Here is a 22086-nt window from a genome sequence, read left to right as displayed (position 1 = left end):
TTGGAGGGATCCTGACCTAAAAGATACAGATCCTGGGACACAGGGAAGGACAGACTGGCTGGCCTCCAGTCTGGGCTCTCCATCTCTGACCACTGCCCCAGAATACCAAAATGTGCATCCCATATGAAACTTCTTAATATTTGTTCACTGAGAAAATGGAGTTTTCTCCAGGTAAATCCATTCTTCCCTCCATTAATTTTTTGTTGGGAGGAGGAAAGGGTTAGTCAACTCTACATTGAAAGCCAAATAGATCACACAAGTCACATCAAGAAACTTCAATGCTGGTCAGTTTTCTTTCCAGTTTGTCTTTAAAAACGCAAAGGAAATGGCATGGGGGTGGGAGAGGGGTGAGTTTTAATGCAGTCTTTTCTGCTCTTGACAACTAGGTCACATCTCAACAGCCTCCTGCCCCTCTCATCCCTACCCCTTCCTTTTTCAATTTAAAATGTCACTGCTATTTAACCTGATGAAAGTTATGGTGAGGCAAGGAGAGTTAATGACTGTAGATTGCTTTAAATTAAAATCCCGTGTATCGGGAGCCACCTTGACAGCTGAGTGCTTCCCTTGGCATAGCCTAAGTAATTAAGTTTCATATTTAAGCCAAGCATAAGGTCAGATGGATCCTATCCAGGTAATGCTTTGTGCTGAAGAAGCACAAAGCCGTACGTATGTCCTTTTATGATGTGGAGTGGAATTACGCATGGAGAAAGGGAGGCCAATCTCCAAAAGGCCTCACCTTCTTATACTCTGCTACCAAAATGAATTCATTCATTCATTCCTCCATCCATGCATCCATCCATACAGATATGTATTGAACGCCTCTGTGCCGGCCCTGCATCAGGGGCAGCTGATGCAGAGATGAGTACAGAACTCACAGGCAGGGAGACAGACCTGTGAACAAACCCCTGATGCCACACCGTCACAGGAGCAGCAGGAGAAGATACAAGGTAGAGCAGTGACACAGGCAAGCCCGTGAATCACTCATGGAAGAGCAAGAATGAATCCGAGAAGGCTTCCTGGAGGAGGTAACCCCTGTCGGGGGAAGAACCCTCCAGTCAGAGCATGAGCAAGACACTGAGGCATGGAATTATAAACAGTGCAGTTCGGCCCCACCCTTTAGAGACACTGCACCCAGTGATGCTGGATGGACAGGACTTTATGACCTCCTCAGGGATGCTGATATCATACGTAGATGACCACCTTTCTTTGTGTTCTGCCTTACAGCTCCCCTGCGATCCCCACAGGAGCAGACACATCTTTTTAAATCTCCATATGGAAGGCAGTCTGAAATAATTGAAAAAATTTCAGCTCCGAATTAGACATACTGAGGTTTGACACCCCGCTCCATCCCTGTGTGTCCATGCAAGCCATGCAACTTCTAAAACTTCAGATCCTTACCCACAAACTGGGGATAATAATAGAATATACCTATAAGTAGTGAAATATATTTAATGAGCTATTTTAGGAAGAATGCTTAGCTTAATAAATGTTCCTCCTCTTCCCCTGAGTATAGAATTATGTGTACAGAAGAAAAAATATTTGGTAAATAACAAGCGCATGCAGGAAATTACAGTTGGTGCACCCGCCCTTTTGGACCCATCTCCAAGAAAGCAGGAGCATCTTACAGTTAACAAGCATCTTACAATTCCAACGTAAAGATTCTTTTATGTGTTATTTACATATGTTATAAAACTGAAGACTGTTTTACTGGAGGACTTGAGAAATACATGATTCTGGAATTTTCTACCTTGCAAAGTGCTGAATTAACCAGATTATCGTATCATGTGGTTCCTTTCTTCCAACTCAGCTTCTAGGTTTGAGTGGGGAAACACTTGTGCAGACCATTACGATACACTTAAGTCAGATTTTTAGAGAAACAACAGTAACTATTTTCTTTAAATGTGATCAGTGGTATTTCCAAGTCAGGTGACTGGGTGGGCAGGCTGGAGCCCTACAATTCTCCCCTGTTGCTTTCCTCTCATGCCACATCATCACAAATGTGGGACTGTTACTCTTTTGCTCTCTGCTTACAATAGATGACAGAAGTTGAAATTTTGCTACAAGGAAAACTAATTCCAGCCAGTGCCCTCTTCACCCTTGTTAATGACCAAGTAAAGAGACCTCATGGAATAAGGGTCTCTTCCTTTGTATACCAGAGATGCTTGGGCATAAAATATACCCAAGACCGAATACTGTTAATAGTTTTTGCTTTTTCCCTTGGTTACATTCAATGGACTCATGAATATTTATGAATATGGTCATTTACTATGCAACTAAAAGGCGTGAACAGTGTTCAAACTGATTAGGACCATTGTGAGAGATGGTCTTCCTTCCACTTTTTGAGATTTCCATACACTGAAATCTATAGGGGAATCACATGAAACGGGACTCCTCCCTAATTATTCCCTGTGCTAATAAGTAGTTGCTTCCAGGCTCTCAAGATTCTGGCTTGAAAAAAAACAGAAAGCTTGGAAATGTGTGAAGATTGCCATCTAGTGGCTGTGATGTGAAGTGTCACAAACTATCAGAAAAGCCATCTCTTTTGTTCCTCACAAACATCGTTAACCAAGTCTAAGAAGGTGAGAAATTGCCCTCATATTCCCTCTGTCACGTCCAAGGTCTCTGAAGACACTCTCTCCCGATGGAGCTGTCGGAGTTGGTGGAATTTCAGGACATGTTAGATGAGAAGGCAGCATCGTGGGGGAGACCAGGGATCCGTAAAGGGTGCCCCTCTCATCACACATCATAGGTGGCTTCCTGCAACATCTGAGCACAGGGCTGGTTAGCCCGAGAAGTCAGTGCAGTGCCATGTGGAGCCTCACCTCTGCCCCCTCCCTCTCTCCTTGTCCAGTAAGACGTCAGGTCTGGTTGGTATGGGTTGAATTATGTCCCCCAAAAAGACATGTTGAGGTTCTAATGAACTAACCCCTGGTACCTCAGAAGGAGGCCCGGTTTGAAAACAGGATCATTGCAGACAGGATTAGTTAAATTGAGGCGTGGTCACACTATAGAAGGATGGGTCCCTGATCCAACATGCCCAGCGTCCTTATAAGAGGACAGTCGCTCTGGGGAGGCAGACACAGGGAGAACACCATGACCATGAGGCAGAGATTCGATTTATGCAGCTGCAAACCAAGGGATGCCAAAGACTGCCAGCAAACCGTCATATGCTCGGAATCCGCAAAGAAGGAGTCCTCTACAGGTTTCAGAGGGAATACGGCCCTGCTGACGTCTGGAGTTCAGACTTCTCTAGTCTCCAGAACTGGGAGACAGTCAACTTCTGTTTAAGCCCCCAGTTTGTGGTTCTTTGTTATGACAGCCAAGCAGGTGGGTACCCCTGGCCTTTTCACCTCCAGCACCTCTTTCAGCCTGCCGCACTCTCCGAGCACGTGTGGTCATCCTCAGTGGCTGGCTGCTCGTCTCTCCCCTGTTCAGTTCACCCTTCACAATGCCAGAGTCATCTTTCTAGAATAGAATCCTGATTCAGTCACTCTTGTGCACTTTCAGTCACCTTTCTGTGTCCTATAGAAACCAAATGTCTTGGCCAAATATTCAAACTCCCATTGATCTGGTTCCTTCCATTTCACTTTGGTATTTTACTCAGGTACTTCAGCCACATTGCACCAGGTGCTGCCATCCCCACCTGCTCCCTTTCCCACTTCTGTGGTTACAGTACCTGTCCCCCTTGTCTTTGTCAGGATCAAACAGTAGTACTTCTTGCAAAGAAAAGTCTTTCTCCATTTGTCCCCAGCAAGAATTCTAGGAATTCCCAACCACATCTCAGTTCTCTGAATTCTTATAGCTCTTAGCCTTTACCTTTCTGATGACATCCTGCCTTTTCCATCGTGTGTTATAATTAATTACAACTTCCTGATGCCTCAAGTCACTCAGCAGTCAGTAAGCTTTCTGAGTAGGGACCATCCCTGAATGCCGTCAGTGCTCTACATGTTGAAGAAACACGATTGGATAAGTGATGCCCTGTAAGGAATGACTGAATAAATGTTGCACTTTCTTCAGTGTCTTGGGAACGGTCAGACATTTCTTCACTTCATCTAATACCATGCTCTCCTGCAACCTCCCTGTTCTGGCCACAGTGGCATTTTTCAAGTTCGCCTACTTGATATGCTCCTCCTGCCCCAGTGCCTTTGCACATGTCGTTCCTTCTTCCCAGAACACTCATCCCTGCCCAGAACAACTGGTTAATTTCTTCTTCTCCTTAATATTTCAGCTCAGTCATCACTTCCCCAATTAAGGTTTAGTTCATCTTTCTGACTGGATCAAATTCCCATTGTGTGAACTCCCCTGGCACCACAAATCCCTATTGTGTTACCTCTTACCTGCGACACTCACCGCAGGTGCCCCTTTAACATTTCTGGACATGATAATTTGGTTAATGTCCATCTTCCCTGCAAAACTGTAAGCTCTATGAGGACAGAGACAGATGGAAGAGTATCTGCTTTAGATCACCACAGTATGCCTCTCGTATTGTAGACGTTCAATAAATATTTGTGGAGAAAACAAATGAATAGTTGAGTGTATCTGCATGTATGTATATGTAAACAGTCTATTAAAATTTTCCAGGCAAGCCTAAAGTAGGCAATAATTATAACATCTATCATTTGGTACCTACTACGTGCTAGGCACGGGGCCTAATTCTTTAATGTGTGCTATCTCATTTAATCCTGAAAATGATGCTATGAGTTAGCAGTTGTCCCTGTTTTCCAGATGAGCATGATTCAAATAAATAATCCTGCCCAAGATCAGAGTTGTTAAATAGCAAAACGATGATTGAATACCAGTGCTCATATTAAACACCATGCCAGAATTACAAAAGAATATCAAACATATTATTCTTGATCCTTTTGAATACACATGATAAACATAAAAGACTGACCAAATTGCACTACATCCTTCCAGTCATACCCTTTATTAAATTGTGGATTTCTCAATAGCAAAACTATATATTTCTCAAGGGGCTGTATCTTGTTTACCACAGAAGACCCATCAGCTGACACAGAGCCTGGCACACAGTAGGTGTTCGATATATATTTGAACTTGAAACAAAGTTTGTCACATCCAAGAAAAACAAAACGCATATAGCCAGAGCCAAACATCTGCTTTGGAGAAAGCAAATAAAGGAGTAAGAAAGGGACAAGAAAGAAGATAGGGTACAAAAGGTATTGAGAACCTACTATACACCGGAATGCTATTTTAGATGGCTTTTTTATTATTTGAGATGTTCTCTCACTTAAACCTAAAATAACACTATGACGCCATTATATTATTCCTGCTTTGCAGATGAGAAATCTGATGCTCGGTTTTAAACTCAGGGCTATGTGGTCCCACAGTCTGTAGGATGGCTAACCCCAACACAAATTGATGTTAATATGATGATTGACAACATCACAGATAGGTGAGGGTTTCCAGGTCAAGGTCAACAACCCACCGCCTGGGAATCTCCCAGAATGACTGTGTGATACTGCTCAGAAACCCATTCTCCTGACTAACTTGAAAGATGAGGCCTTACATGAGCCACAGGACTCATCACTTCCATTTTTGTTGGTTTTATTTTCCATTGGCAGTTATTTTTGCACATGACCATCTCATAGTTCTTTCCCTGAAAACTCTTGAGGAAAAAAATAATGACTTGCTGAAATGGAAGTGCCATCCGGCTCCTGATTTCTTCCGGAACAGTCAACCCTTTTAATTTACTTAGTGCAGTGAATGTCCGAAGGTCCAGATCCTTCCACAGTGATAAACAGAAAGAGTAACAGTAAAAATGACTAGGAATAACAGCCAGAGAAAATTGAATCAATGGCATTGAGCCCCATAATAATGCTGAACTACGAAGTTTATGAAATGTGGAGCAATGGGGAACTCAATTTCACATTGACTAAAACTTAAGATCCAGCATGACATTGCATCCTCTGCAGGGCAGGAGTAAAGCAATTCTTGGTTGCACCCTGAATTGTTTTAGTGAAATGGTACCATCTTCCTGATAGTGTCTGTTCGACCATGAGTTAACTCTTGTGACAATACTTCTCTTATGTAACATTTCTTTTTTTTTTTTTTAAGATTTTATTTATTCATTTTAGACACAGAGATACAGAGAGAGAGAGAGCATGAGCAGCGGGAGAAGCAGAGGGAGAGGGAGAAGCAGGCTCCCTCCCGAGCCAGGAGCCCAATGTGGGGCTTGATCCCAGGACCCTAGGATCATGACCTGAGCCGAAGGCAGACGTTTAACCATCTGAGCCACCCAGGCGCCCCTCTTATGTAACATTTCTATATGCATTCCTGCATCTCGCTCTCAGAATAACCACATGCAGTGGAGAAGGCAGTTATAATAACTATCACCATTTTACAGATGAGGACACTGAGGCTGGGGCAGGAATGGCTCCTCTAAGGGCTCACAGCTAATCTGAGCAGAGCAGGGACTGGAACCTGGTCCACTGAATTCTTTTTTTTTTTTTTTGAAGATTTTATTTATTTATTTGACAGAGATAGAGATAGCGAGAGCAGGAACACAAGCAGGGGGAGTGGGAGAGGGAGAAGCAGGTTTCCCGCTGAGCAGGGAGCCCGACATGGGGCTCAATCCCAGGACCCTGGGATCATGACCTGAGCCGAAGACAGACACTTAACAACTGAGCCACCCAGGCGCCCCTGGTCTGCTGAATTCTTATGCTCTCTCCACTACCCTTCACTACCTCCTAATAAAACACAGAGGAATAGAGGAATACACTTACTAAAGTTTCCACACTAATATCTCCTTTCCAAATGACAACCATCGGGGGTACGTCAGTGAGGACTCCAGAAGTGTGCTTGATGGGTCAGTGAGGTCCTCGAGCCTGCGATTGAAGGTCTGCAGTCAGTCCTCAAGGAATGTGCTGAACTGGGGGAGCCAAAGCTAATGCTGAGGGAAGTGCTTAGAGCAATGAGTGACGCGCTGCACGTGGTACCAAGGAATGCTCATTAAATGACACGCATACATGTAAGGACCCTGGCTGCCAACTGTTCATTCTTTAAGACTTCATCTCCACCAGCAGGGGCAATAGTACTGAAATTAGTAAGAATAATAATGATGATAATGATTTATCATATTGGCTAATACCAGCTTTAATCCTCATACAGCTGTACAAAATGTATGATTAGCCCCATTTCACAGATGGGAAAACATGTTAAGCAAGTTGTTTAAAGCCTTACTGCTACTGAGCGGGCAGTTCAGAGCTGATGCTGGGTTGTTCTATTTAAATTTTTTCCATCCTGTCATGCTTCTTTCAGATCTAGTTCATTCCATCAGTTGGGATAATAATTCAGTCGTTAAATATTGTAGCCTACAAAACTTCCCTTTCCCCTTAAACTGTCTAGCTCTTGGGTGAGGTATCCCATAGCTCTGTGGTGCCAGTTTCAGCATAGTTGCCTTTAGAGTGATATTTTGGCTGAACTTAAAACACGAAGAAGGTGCTAGCATTTTTTAAGTGAATGTTTGCCCCCTTCAGTTTGATTTAGTGGCCTGGGGCTCCCCCTAGTCCCTGTGAACTGCATTGCTCTTGAGTCAAATTTACTTCTTATGCATTTGGAGTAACTGATGTGCTCCTAAAGGAAGAAGGAATATGGGGTGGGGGGGGCGCATGAGATTCATGTTTAACAAAAAGAACAAATCCAGTTTAAGCAAAGAGGAAAGAGTGAGACAGCAGAAGGACCACTGTTGCTCTCAAAACATGCAAAAGGCTTCTCTGGGCACATTACAGCCATTCCAAACGTGGTCCGCAGGATGGCCACCAGGCTCTGGTTCAAAAAAGATGAAGACCAGCCATAAGATGACGGCTTCCAAGTATTAGGGCAACCAAGGCTATATTCTTGGGAACTGTGTTTTCTTGAAAGATGCCCCGAATTCAGCATTGTGTATATTCCTCAGGGATATGTTACCACTTTTCGGTGATCGTGTGAGAAATTCTGTGTGATATCTGGGTGGTCTCTTACAAAGACCCTGAACCCCATGTCTTGAAAAAGGTCAGGGACCACTGTACCAGAAGGATGTCAATCCTGGTAGAGAATTTAAGAAATATGTATAAGATCGACGCTTTAATGTATTACCGCATTTAGTCCTTGCACTAGGCCCGCGAAGAAGCATGAAGAGCCCTGACTGCAGTTCACTCAGTCATTCTGTACATACTGATTAAGCACATACCGCACGTCGGGCACTGTGCTGGGGATACTGCCCTTTTGGAGTTTACTAAGGAAAACTGAGGAAGTGAGAAGATAAAATATTAGCAAGGGAACTAGGGAGAAAAGAAGGAAGGAGGGTGGAGCAGCCTGTCAGCCTGTCCCTCTCCTGGGGGTCCATCTCCCCAACCTCCACCCCGCTCCACTCTCTCCTACCTTCTCCCCGTCCCTCCCCTCCCTGCTCCATCGCTTCCATCAGGTGGAGGGGGGGACCGCGAGCCCTCCAAGCCTCCGCCCCCCCACCCCCCACCCCACCGCGCAACCGTCAACCCGCCCGCGCCCACCGCCCTTGGGAGTGGTGCTGCGTCCACAATGGGAAATGAAGCCAGTTACCCGGAGGAGATATGCTCCCGCTTCAACCCCGATGAAATTAAAAGGCTAGGCAAGAGGTTTAAGAAGCTGGACTTGGACTGTTCGGGCTCTCTGAGTGTGGAAGAGTTCATGTCCGTGCCCGAGCTGCAGCAGAACCCGTTGGTGCAGCGAGTGATCGACATCTTCGACACCGACGGCAACGGAGAAGTGGACTTCAAGGAGTTCATCCTGGGGGCCTCCCAGTTCAGCGTCAGGGGGGACGAGGAGCAGAAGTTGAGGTTCGCCTTCAGCATCTACGACATTGATAAAGATGGCTTCATTTCCAACGGGGAGCTCTTCCAGGTGCTGAAGCTGATGGTGGGCAACAACCTGAAGGACTGGCAGTTACAGCAGCTCGTGGACAAAACCATCATCATCCTGGATCAGGATGGAGACGGGAAAATATCCTTCGAGGAATTCAGCGCTGTGGTCGGAGGCCTGGAGGTCCACAAGAAGTTGGTGGTGATTGTGTGAGCTTTTAAGAGCACCACCCACCAACTCTTACTTCCCTTTCTGTCTCTTTTAAGATCAGCTCAAGGCAGCCCAGCAGCTGTCTCTCTGACTTATTTGGAAGTGTTTCTTTTTGTGAAGCCACATTTTTCTAACACGAACCTCATGACCAACTCTGTGTTGCTAATTCTTTTTCTCTCAATAATTCAGGGTAACACCCTGATTGGGGGAGACCAAGATGAAGGAGAATGGTGGGGAAAGAAAATCAAAAGGCCTTTCTAAACATCCTTTTCTGTGTTTTGATTCAGAAACCAAACTATAGAGTCAAGAAGAACTTTAAAAATCCAAAAATAAGAAAATATACATATCTTTGCCTTTATTCTCATAGTTTTATAGATGGGAGGAAATTGCACAATTTAAATCAGGTGAACTCTTCATTTACTCGTATCCAGGTTCTCTTGACAGATTGTTAACTTCCTGTTATGGCAAGAGAAACAGATCTGTTTCTCTTGGCTGAGCAACTTTCAATCAGCTCTCTCTGGGCAGTGAAAGCCTGTCTTTCCCTTTCCTAGGCTGCAGCCTGCTCCCCATCTTGCATCCAGAAATCCCTGAGCCCGTCTGGAGGGCTCCTCCTGTCCTGTCGTTCCAGCTCCTGACCAGGAACTGGTCTCAGGACTCTTACAAGAAATGCTAAGCCTGGACTAAGTGCCCAGCCCAACTCTCAGCCTCAGTGGCAGTTTTTCAGGGTGGGCTACCCATCCTGATATGAAGTTCAGTTAAGATTGCTTCCAGCCAAACAGGGCAGGGACCTTCCCAGAAAGCTCTTACCTCCAAAACCCAGCCCCTCCATCACCCCCAGTTAGAGGGAAAGGGACAGATTCAGAGTCGTTCTTCCCACAAGACAGAGGCAGAGATGGGCAACTACGTTTCTGCAGCAGGGGGAAATGCCGTCTGCACTAGCTAAAGTCAGTTTTAAACATCAGACCTGGGACCTGGCAGGGAAGCTGAGAGCTCTTTCACCCCAGGAAGCCTTTTCTCTAATGGAACATTCAGCCCAGAATCCCTCACATGAGAATACACCTGCAGCTAAGGTGTGTACTGGAGCCTAGTCACACTGGGTGAGGGCAATGTGTGTGCATCTCTTCCTAGCTCCGTGTTTAGTGATGTCATGTTGATAGATTGAAATTGGCCATGGGAGGGACGCCTGGGTGGCTTAGTTGGTTTAAGTGTCTGCCTTTGGCTCAGGCCATGATCCCAGGGTTCTGGGATCAAGTCCTGCATCGGGCTCCTTGCTCAGCAGAGAGGCTCCTTCTCCCTCTGCCTGCCGCTCCCCCTGCTTGGGCTCTCTCTCTCTGACAAATAAAATCTTAAAAAAAAAAGAAAAGAAAAAGAAAGAGATTGGCCATGGTGGAACTGGCACATCACGGAAAGGAGCAAAACCTTTTCCAGTTGTTTGGTTTGGAGAACTCGTGTACCAATAAATATACCACTGCCTATGCTCCAGATGTTACCAGCTCTCCGAGGCCCCACGTACCATCAGTTCTCAGAAAACCAGCTGCCCTTGGTCCCAGCACTTGCCACTTCACACCAGACCTCTTCCTTACGGTGGACCACTGCCCATGGAAAGGTTGAAAGCTCCCCAAACACCAGGACAATGAAACCTACTTCCCTACACAGGACAAAACTCAGGTGATTTTTCTCAGAATGAGGAAGATCTGTTTGAAAGATATTATTATCCTTCCTATTTTGAAGAAGCCAGTCACTAGTCTTAAAAAAACAAAAGTAGGAAAAATAAGTCCACACATTTAATTACTGTCAGGGCACCCATCTACCAAGGCTCCCCGCCATACTTTTTATTTAGTAGATTATTAAGGAACCACAAAAAAAATAGGAATCTCTGTCCCTTTAAATCCTGTGCAGTTCTAAAAAATGTATTAATAATAAATGGTCCCAACCCTGTAGTGATATGAGTTATAGCCCCATTGCAGGATAACATCGTTGAAAGATTCAGACACACCTGAATTTGGAGTGTGTCTTTACACACTCCAGCTCCAATTTACAACTGGATTCTTAGGAGTCATTTATTAGCTGTGTGAGCATGAGCGAGTTACTTAACCTCGCAGTATCAGTTCTCCTAATTAAAACGAGGATCCATTGACGGTTATTTTGAGGATTCAAAAATATAAAACATTGGCTGGCTGGCTGGATTGGTTGGCAGAGCATGCAACTCTTGATCTCTGGGTTGTGAGTTTGAGCCCCATGTTGGGTGTAGAGCCTACTAAAAAATAGTAAGACAAGTGCCTAGGGCACAATGGGTTCATTCTAATTCCCTTCCCTTCCCCCTTACTCCACTTCTATTAGATCAAGATACATAAGGGAAACAGAACGCTTAATTTTTCCTTTTGAACCCTTTCTTAGTACTTAGCTACACCACTCTAAAATTAACCAGATGTTTGTGTAAGCCTAATCCAGAAAAGAAACAATGTCATAGTCCTCCCTACCCCCTCATTTGCAGAGGGAACAATAGACTTCTTGACTAGAGAAAGTTTAAAAGAAAGACTCTTGGGCGGCCTAGGTGGATCAGTCGGTTAAGCATCTGCCTTCGGCTGATGATCCTGGGATCCTGGGGTCCTGGGATCCTGGAGTCCTGGGATCAAGTCCCGCATCAGGCTCCTTGCTCAGTGGGGAGCCTCCTGTTCCCCCGGCTTGTGCTCTCTCCCTCTGTCTCTCTCTCTGACAAATAAATCTTAAAAAATCTTTTGAAAAATAAATAAAAGAAAGACTCATTCTAGCCCAACCTATTTGACTTTGTGGTGGAAACTGTGCATGAGGAAAGCGAGCATGTGTAGTGCTAGCCGAGAAGGCCTCCCAGAGACATTTTTTGTATACCCTGCAATGTACACATTAAAATGTGGAAATTTAAAAATTACGACCAAGGGTTTGAAACATGTTGGATTTCATGTTTAAATTTAACAAGAGGAGGAAAAATATCTCAGCTTCTGGAATGGCTGGAAATAACAAGTTAATTGCTCAATCAATCTACTTAACATAGTTACCCAGAGCTTTATGGCAATGACCTTGAACTGAGAGCCTGTTTCCAGTTTCAGCAACTGGAAAGATCTGACTGTATGGATATTTGGGAAGAAAGATCACATTTACTTCCAAGTTAGAATGCTCTGACTTTTCTGTTAGTTGCTGGTTGCCAACAAATGTAGTTCTGTACAACTCCTTGGGTGATAATGGTAGTTAACACTTAATTGAACCACTGTTCCAGATTCTGTTGAAGTTGTTATAGCATTTAATCATAATAACACTGTGAAGTAGGTGACATCATTCAGTTTAATACATGATGCTATAGAGAGATCTAGAATCTTCTCTAAGATCTCCCAGCTGGTAAGTGGCAAAGCAAGAACTTGAACCAGGCTTCTTCTTTTTTTCTTAAGATTTATTCATTTGAGAGAGAGTTGCATCCAGTGTGGGGAGGGGCAGAGGGAGAGAATCTTCCAGCAGATCCCCCCCCCACCAAGTGCAGAGCCTGTGGGGCTTGATCCCACTACCCATGAGATCACTACTGGAGCTGAAACCAACAGCCAGACGCTTAACTGACTGAGTCACCCAGGTGCCCCTGAACCAGGCTTTCTGACCCCAGATGCTGAGCTCACTGCATTACCTCTTATTTTTATAGTTCCTATATTTACCTGCTTCAAAATATTTCTGATGGTTTTATTAATATAATCAAATCAAACCTCAGTTTTCAGAAAAGGGGTGAATTACGTGTCAGGGAGCAAGCAGCCCCCACCTCTTTGGTTTTACATATTGAAAAAAAAAAAAAGTTAAGCAAGGCAGTCTTGAGTCATCTTCCACCTTCATCTCATTTTGAAAAATAAGTGACGGTATTTAGATTAAACTGATAACATCAACCAATACAGTTCTAGGATGTAGAGATCAGTAATAGTATGTTGTTATGAATCCTATATTAATGGATTGTATCTGCTCTCTATGTTGCAACCCCAAACCACTAGACACTTCTTTTTTTTTTTTTCAAACATAGGAGAAGATATGGCTGCAGCACTGTTGGTTTATCCTCTAAGTCTATCATGCTTTAGAGGCATTCTCAGGGAAAAACCTCTCAGGAAATTTTTTTTTGGTTTAGTTACACACTCTGTTCTTCACTCATGCTGTTGATTCCCTTTGTTAGCATGTAGGAGGTCATTGATCTGGCTACTGTGTTTTACCTATTTTGCTTGCCTTGAAAAGGGAAAGGCTTGGGTGTTCTTAAAGACAAGGTGGCGCCGTAATAGGCCACTAGACTGAGAATCAGAAATGGACCCCCCTCCTTTCATATTGGCTACCGTAGCTATCCCCAAGGCTGGTGACTGTGTGAATAGCAGCAAATCATGTGTCCGCTTTAAAGGCATTAGCTGATTCACAGTGAAAAACCACAACACTGAAGGGACACTAGCAGCAAGACAGCTGTGTACATCAAAAGGTACAGTCTGACAGCTCATAGGCTTGCTCTGACCCACCAGTACATTTTTTGTTGTTGTTAGTTTTACATGATGTTTGTGCTCACAATTCTTTTATTTGCCAATATTTTTAAAATCTGAAGATCTTAAATCAAAATCAAAATGAGCATAAAGGAGTGCATGCTACCCCAAGATGAGAGTGCCCTTTTATTGGCTAAGGTACCTCTGAAGCATGCGGCTAAAATGGAAAGGCTCAAGGAAGAGAAAATAACATGCTCCACTCTTTAGTACAAACACTCAAGATGCCTAAAATGTCATTATTTTTCAAAAATAAAGCAACTGGTCATAAAACACTTATCCCAACAATGGATATTTTCTAACAGCTGAAACAATACACAGGTTTACTATAGTCAAAACAAATACAGCCATATAAGATTTCAAATTTCCACATAATAAAATCTAACAAAAGCTAACAGTAAAGCTTAAAATTAGAGAAACAGAAATAGCATGTAGGAAAGAGGTTAATAGCTTTTTTTTTCAATAAAAAGCCTCACCTTGTCTGAAATGCATAATTGGCAAAGGATGTAAATATATGATTCATACAAAAGGAGATGGGAAAAACAAACATCAAAAAATAGCCTCACTAAGTAAATACAAATCAAAATGTTTAAAACCAGGGAAGTGGGGCTCCTGGGTGGCTCAGTCGTTAAGCATCTGCCTTCGGCTCAGGTCATGATCCCAGGGTCCTGGGATCGAGCCCCACGTCGGGTTCCCTGCTGAGCAGGGAGCCTGCTTCTCCCTCTCCCACTCCCCCTGCTTATTTTCCCTCTCTCACTGTGTCTCTTTCTGTCAAATAAATAAAATCTTTTAAAAAAATAAAAAATAAAACCAGGAAAGTGATTACGTGTAAAACAGGCTTGCAAGGATGTGAGCACTCTGTGCATTGGGGTAACACCAGGAACAGCGTTCACACTTGGTGAAAGCTCACCATACATCACGAGGCATCAGAACAGTTACATCATCTGACCTGTTAATCCCACCCACGGCATATATATATCTCAGGGAATCAAAACCAATTTTTTAAATGCTGTACACAAAAGATTTTTTGTTCCAGCAATATTTATCACATATAAATAATAAATAATATTAAAGAAAATTAAACACCTGACAGTTTGAGATTAGTTAGGTCAATTATGGTAAGTAATAGGCGATAATATAAAGCCATCAAAATAAAGTCACCGTATAAATGCACACATTTTTAGAAAATAATGGTTTTTTTAAAAAGCATAGTTGTTATATGCTATGTTAACATAACTCTGGAAAATACATATGCATATGGTTCGTATGCAGTTCAGGAGAGAAAAATGGAAAACAAAGTATTTTGTAGGGACACCTGGCTGGCTCAGTCGGTTAAAGCCTATGACTCTTGATCTCAGGGTTGTGAGTTTGAGCCCCACATTGGGTGAAGACAATTAAAAATAAGATATTTTTTTTAAAAAGAAAGTATTTGTGTAAGAAAAGGATTATGATTAATCATCTCTAAGCTTTAGAAATATTTTTCTGAGTTGCTTTAAAAATAAATTAAGATTTCTGAAAGACCACACAATGGAACTGATGTAGCAAATTGAGCACCAGGTTCGAGGCTAAAAAATGGTTCCCGAAGCCTAGAAGGAGCAGGGGTTTGGGGAACGCAAGGAACAGAGAGGCAGCCTTTCCTCAGCAGCATGGGCAGTGCCGTGTTGATGGAGCCATGAAGCAATTCCAGATTAAAGAAGACAGAGGTGCCCCAGCCCCAGGGCCTGGGAAGTGATGGGACATTCCCACAGACACCAACTGCTGTCCATCTAGATTATTTTGCTCATCCAAATGTGTGAGCACTGTTAACTTCGCTTATGCATTGTCCTTCTGGATTTTGCAAATCATCTCCCTTTTTGTTTCTTTTGTTAAATGTGATTTTTCAGTCTGCCTTCATTGATGAGGAAATTCCAGATCCTCTGAGTGAACATCCTCTTTCTCCCTTTTCATGATTATTGTTAATTTTTTTAGAAATCCCAAATGATTACCCCTTACTCCCTTACCCTACTGTCCAGCCAGGCAAACGCTATCCCCTGGGAGCTGTCCTTGGTGCCTCGGAGCCCACACCTCATGCAGGTCTCCATCTTCTGTCCCTCTCCCACAAAGGGTCATACATATGGACACAACAGTGAATCTGCCAGATTGCTGGAGCTGCTGCTCCTCTGGACAGAATAGTGGATGGGAAAAAAAGTGTATAAATAGAAACAGCATTTGCTTCCTACGCATCCTGCTTCCAAGTATCCAGGAGTCATCCATATTTCAGAAGCTCCATAGCCTTTCTTTTCTTTACCTCTCACTAAAATCATTATTCCTCCCCTACTCCTGTTCTTACTAAAGAAGAAGAAAATTAGTTTGAACACCAGGATTGGGCTTTACAGACAGGAGATAATGCAAAGTTCAATGCACCAGATCACTAAAATATAAAATGATTTCCTCTGGTTCTTGTAGTTATTTTGCTCTGGGGGAAGCCTACTTTAATAGGTACTGGAAATCTTGAGATTAATTGTAACTAAGTTTCTTGTCAGATATATACTTTATTTAATAATAGGCATTTATTGAGCACCTGCTATACACCAAGCTTTTGGAGGCATGCAAAGAAAGGCAAAGCCTCACTGTGTCAGAGAAAATTTCCTAGAACAGACTCCTGCATTCACTTTGGTGTTCTGCATGAGAAATAAAGTCTATCTCAAGATAGGTTCTATTTACACCTCGGAGCTAGAGGAGCTTAGTCCTTCAAGCAGTCAATCAGGTCAGGTTCTTGGGTTGCCAGCAACAGATGAATTTAAGCAAGAAAACGGGGGATTATCAAAAGAATAGTGGGGAGCTCAATGTTCTGAAGTAAGGAGGAGAATGACTGATGATGTCTCAGGAACCACAGGACTCCAGGGACGGTAGTGGCAGGAAACAGGGCACCGTGTCTGTGAGGCACTAGCATTGGAAACGACTCAGACTCCACCACTTTCAGTGACAATGTCTCTGCCTCAAATGCAAATTGACTTACCTTGGGTCACATGCTTGGCCTCAGGGGACCAAAGAACCGGGAGTCTGTGATTGGTAGACACACCAAAACATATGAAGGGGGAGAGGGCGTTTCCCCAAGGAAAGGGTCCTAAGCAAATAAAATCAACACAGTACACACCCAACACAAGCCAGCTGAAATTAGGGCATTCAATCTCTAACTTTTTATTTTATTAATTGTAAATATATTTCCCCCCAGTTAAGTCCCCAGAGTGATGAACACTGGCATTATGATGTCGGGATGGCAGGTTTTCCGAGCTCTCTCTGTTTTCTCATCTATCAATTGAGAATATCCGTCTCTGTCTTTTCTCCCTCACAGAATTATTCTTTTTTTTTTAAGATTTTATTTATTTGAGAGAGAGAATGAGAGAGAGAGAGCACATGAGAGGGGGGTCAGAAGGAGAAGCAGACTCCCTGCTGAGCAGGGAGCCCGATGCGGGACTCGATCCCGGGACTCCAGGATCATGACCTGAGCCGAAGGCAGTCGCTCAACCAACTGAGCCACCCAGGCGCCCATCCCTCACAGAATTATTCTAAAACTCTCCTGAGATATACAAAAGTGTTTGGGGGGAAAATCTGTATACGTTTACATTATACAAAAAAGATTCTAGCTTTCATATGCTTTCATCCATTCATTCAAAAATATTAATTGAACACCTAGTAAATGCTGGCACTGTTCTAGGCAATCAAGGTCCACTCTGAACAAAATGGCAAAACACCTGGCCTCTTGGAGCTTACATTCTATGTGAGAAGGGCAAAAGGCAATACACTCATATATATTATGTCAGGAGAAAAATAAAACAGAGTAAGGGGCATAGGTTGTGTCCAGGAAAGGAAGGGGAGGGGGAAAGGTTTTGCCTTTTTAACCACATGCTTAGGGTAGACTTTACCGATAAATGACATTTGAGTAGAGACTTGCAGAAAATGAGGGGAAGGAACAGTATTGATGGCTGACAGAAGAGTTACAGGCAGAGAGAACAGAAAATGAAGACCCTCAGCTGCTCCATAGATTTAAAGGAGCAAGGGGAAGCCCAAGTAGCTGAGCAGAGTGAAGTTAGGAAGTGTGGGACAAGTCGTGGAAGGTCATGTAGGCCATACGTTTACTCTAGATGAGACGGAAAACCATTGCCGGGCATTGAATGACATGATATGTTGAGGGAGCCAAGCTGGATGCTGTGCAGAAGACAGACTGAGGGGGTCAGGGAACCAAAGAGAAGGCTATTTCAATAGTCTAGGTGAGCGATGATGGTGGCACAGACCAGAGTGGTTGGTGGAGGTGGTGGAAAGTCATCAGATTCTGGGTATACTTTGAAGGTGGGGTCCGCCATATTTGCAGACACACTATGTGTGGAATGCTAAAGAAAGAGAGCAGTTAAAGATGACTCTCAGGTTTTTGGCCTGAGCAATAGCAAGGACGGAGATTCTCTGATGAGAAAGACTGTGTGAAGAGCAGTTTTCAGTGGGGAAAATTAGTTTATTTTAGTGTGTTAAGTTTGGGATATCTGTTAGATATCCAGGTAGAGAGACTGAATAGGGATTTGGGGAAGATATAAATTTAGAAGTCATTGGCAGATAGGTAGGATTTAAAGCCATGAGTCTGGATAAGAAAGTGCTAAAGAATCAAAGGCATGCCAATATTTATGATCGGAAAGATGAGGAACCAGTAAACAAGACTGAAGTAGAACAAAGAGAGAGGTATCCCAGAAACAGTGAAGAAAATATATCAAAGAGGATGAATAATCCTCCTGATTATGTATCCAACCTGATACATGAATACAAGGTGAAAAATGACTGTTGGACATGGCAATGTGGGGGTCTTTGTGATGGCTTTGACAGGAGTTGTCTAGGTTATAGACCAAAAGTGAATGGGGACAGAGGAATTGAAAACAAGTATAGCCAACTCCTTCGAGGACCAGAGAAAGTGTGTAGTTGGGGTGTGTGGAGAGATGTTGCCCTGGGGGCTGGGGAGGCTTAGCTCTTCGGACTCAGTAACATCTAAGGCATGATGCATGAAATGCTCGAATTGCATTTCTTTTTTTTTTTAATTTTTTTATTGTTATGTTAATCCCCATACATTACATCATTAGTTTTAGATGTAGTGTTCCATGATTCATTGTTTGTGCATAACACCCAGTGCTCCATGCAGAACATGCCCTCCTCAATACCCATCACCAGGCTAACCCATCCTCCCACCCCCCTCCCCTCTAGAACCCTCAGTTTGTTTTTCAGAGTCCATCGTCTCTCATGGTTCGTCTACCCCTCCGATTTCCCCCCCTTCATTCTTCCCCTCCTGCTATCTTCTTCTTTTTTGTTTTTTCTTAACATATATTGCATTATTTGTTTCAGAGGTACAGATCTGAGATTCAACAGTCTTGCACAATTCACAGCGCTTACCAGAGCACATACCCTCCACAGTGTCTATCACCCAGTCACCCCATCCTTCCCACCCCACCCCCCACTCCAGCAACCCTCAGTTTGTTTCCTGAGATTAAGAATTCCTCATATCAGTGAGGTCATATGATACATGTCTTTCTCTGATTGACTTATTTCGCTCAGCATAATACCCTCCAGTTCCATCCACGTCGTTGCAAATCGAACTGCATTTCTTGCTGGAGGTTTCAGAGTTAGTTATCTCACCAGCTGTCAGATGTTTCAAATGTCCACATCTGAGCAAGATGCAAAGCAAGTTTAGGCAGCAACGAAATTGGTGGTCTTGGCCTCTATGTGTCACTGGGAGCGCTCATGATCTGGGCAGAGACCGCTCAGAACATTTGCCAGAACAGGCATCTCCCTTTATCTGAATCTAGTCCGTTCCTGGAAATACATTAGCTAGTGAATTTCCAGATGGTAGAAGTCCTTTCCATTGTTTTAAATGGGGGAATAAAGAAACCACCAAAGCATTCCCACCTCATCTAAAAATCCCAACGAGTTTCTTTAAATATCACTAAAACACTCCTAGACACATGGGGCACCTGGGTGACTCAGTCAGTTAAGCGTCTACCTTCGCCTCAGGTCTTGATCCCGGGATCCAGGTGGCAAGGAGTACCTATAAATGGGATTCACTTGAAAGGCAGTGCAGGCTTTAGCATCAGACAGTCCTGGATCCACAGCCTGGCTCCCCCATTTATTAGCTTGTAAGATCTTGGGGAAGGTGGCTAATCTCTATGAGAGTCAGTTTCCTTGAATGTGAAATGGGGATAATAATACTTAAAGGGTTATTAAAAGATCGTAATATGCGTAATGATGCCTGGCACACATATTAGATGCCCAATTTAAAAGAAACAGTAACTATATTAATCTATTAGTATGTGGGTGTAAACAACAGAAATTTAAATAAAAAAAAGAGGGGGCGCCTGGGTGGCTCAGTCGGTTAAGTGTCCAACCCTTGGTTTTAGCTCAGGTCATGATCTCAGGGTCGTGAGAGCAAGCCCCACGTCAGGCTCAGCTCAGAGTCTGCTCAAGATTCTCCCTCTCCCCTCTACCCCTCCCCCTGCTCATGCTTGTGCGTGCGCTCTCTCTCTCTCTCTGTCAAATAAATAAATAAATAAAATCTAAAATAAACTGAATCCAGTCTATTTGTTATTGAAGTAAGGAGAGGAAAATTAGATTAGTTATTGTCATGCACAAAAAAACAGAAGGGGAAGCCATGTGTTTAAAAGGCAAGATGTTTCATTGTAAGTTACATCCTTCTCCCTCATCTTGGCAGCACCTTACAAGAAAGCAGTGCCAGTCTATTGTTTTGCTGATTGTTTGATGATGTTAAGTCAAAAATGAATTCCATTTTTTTCTTCATCCATAGCAGTAATAACTCATTAAATCCTTATATAATAGCCATATCCTGTACACATTACGACAGGTCCAGCCCAAGGGCTATTTTCAGACATATTTGTAATCTGCTTTCTGGAGGTCAGTGTTACACAGTTGGTCACCACTTGTCCTAGGAGAAGCCCTAGTACTTGCGTAGCTCTCGGGGCCCGATACACCTCTTGCCTTTCCTAGACCAGCATTCCTTATTCCCTAGCGCTGGGCTTCTGCCTCATTCTCAGGTGATCAGCCTAGTTGTCCTGCCTTGTGCTCAGTTGCCTAGACCAGGCCATGCTCTATGTCCCTGCTCACCTCCAGTCATTAGTTCTCCAGGGATCCGAGCAGCCGTCACTGATACGGAGCCACTGCTGGAGGTACCGTCGTGGGGGAAAAGAGATTTCATGGCCCAGACTCCACTGGAGTCTGAAATCCCCAAGTTCTGCCTCTGAGCGCTGCCCCCAGATGGACGTCCTGGCATAACCGGGAGGTGGATCCGTGCCTGAACCACGTCTGGCTAGCTGTTTCTTCAGGATTCGGGTGGGGAGAATGAAAGAACACCTTCAAGAGAATGGGGAGACACTGACATCAGTCAAGGCAGGGTGATTAAGAGTATAGGCTCTGGAGCCAGACTCCCTGGGTTTGTACCCTAACTCTAACCTTCGCTAGCTGTGTGACCTTGGACAAGTTGCTAAGCTATTTTGTTCCTAAGTTTCCTCATCTATAAAATGCAAGTGATGACAGTACCTACCTCATAGGTTGTTATGAATAGTAAGCAAGTTGCTACAGTGGTAAAGTGCTCAGAGCTATGCCTTCCACATATTAAGTGCTAAATAATTACTGATGATGACCAAAAACCCCGAGCAGAGGGATGACATCAGGCTCCTTAGCACTGGTATCCAAGGGCTTGCTTAGTATGGCCCTGTTTCTCCCTCACGGCGCATGCCTCCTGCACCAGACCTACCCCTCAGCCACCAGGGTCTGCTTCACAACCCCCTACATCACTGTGCCAGACATCACTTCTTTCCCTCTGTTTCCACAACCTTCAGAGTGCTTACTTTCCCACCCAAGCCTCCACATTCTACCTCTCTTATGAACCAACGTCTCCACAAAACTGAGACGACACGGATCAGTGTCTGTATCATGGCGTAGGAATGTTTGCTCCATCCCTAGACTCAGGTTGATTAAAGGCAGGGACATAACCCTCCTATCTTCATCCCGTGGTACCTCAAAGAGTGCCTGAAGTAGTGTGTCCAAAGTCTTTCTGCAGGATTGACTCTTGTCATTGATGTCCGTGACTGAATAATACCCATTTCATAGAGAACTCGTAAGGATTCTCTTAGATCTCATATGTAAATCACATAGTAAAGTACCTGCCACATACAGTTGTTGTAACTATAGTTGCTGTAACTGCTGCTGGCTTTTTTGGGGGGAGGAGGGGAGGGATGGGGAGAGGGAGAGAGAGAATCCCCATGCAGACTCCACGCCCAGTGCAGAGCCTGATGTGGGACTCAATCTCACCACCCTGAGATCATGACCTGAGCCGAAATCAGGAGTCATGCACTTAGCTGACTGAGCCACGCAGGTGCCCCAGCTGCTGTTTCGTTGTACAGCAGAAAGAGCCCAGGCTTCACAGCTAAACAAACATGGGCTTATAGACCAGCTTGGTCACTTAAAAGCTGCACGGACTTTAGTTTCTTCA

General features: G+C 43.9%; 2 protein-coding genes across 2 annotated transcripts in view; both read left to right on the top strand.

Annotated features, from left to right (window-relative positions):
- Positions 1-22086, top strand: part of GRIN3A (glutamate ionotropic receptor NMDA type subunit 3A) — a 152321-nt gene that overhangs the window by 123309 nt on the left and 6926 nt on the right. The window lies entirely within an intron of this gene.
- On the top strand, positions 8536-9048 carry PPP3R2 (protein phosphatase 3 regulatory subunit B, beta). The gene has a single exon (XM_021691387.1). It carries the CDS (start codon positions 8536-8538, stop codon positions 9046-9048), a length of 513 nt encoding a protein of 170 aa, XP_021547062.1.

Source organism: Neomonachus schauinslandi, chromosome 13 (assembly GCF_002201575.2).
Source record: "Neomonachus schauinslandi chromosome 13, ASM220157v2, whole genome shotgun sequence".
NCBI lineage: Eukaryota > Metazoa > Chordata > Mammalia > Carnivora > Phocidae > Neomonachus > Neomonachus schauinslandi.
This window is presented reverse-complemented; position numbering and strand designations above follow the sequence as displayed.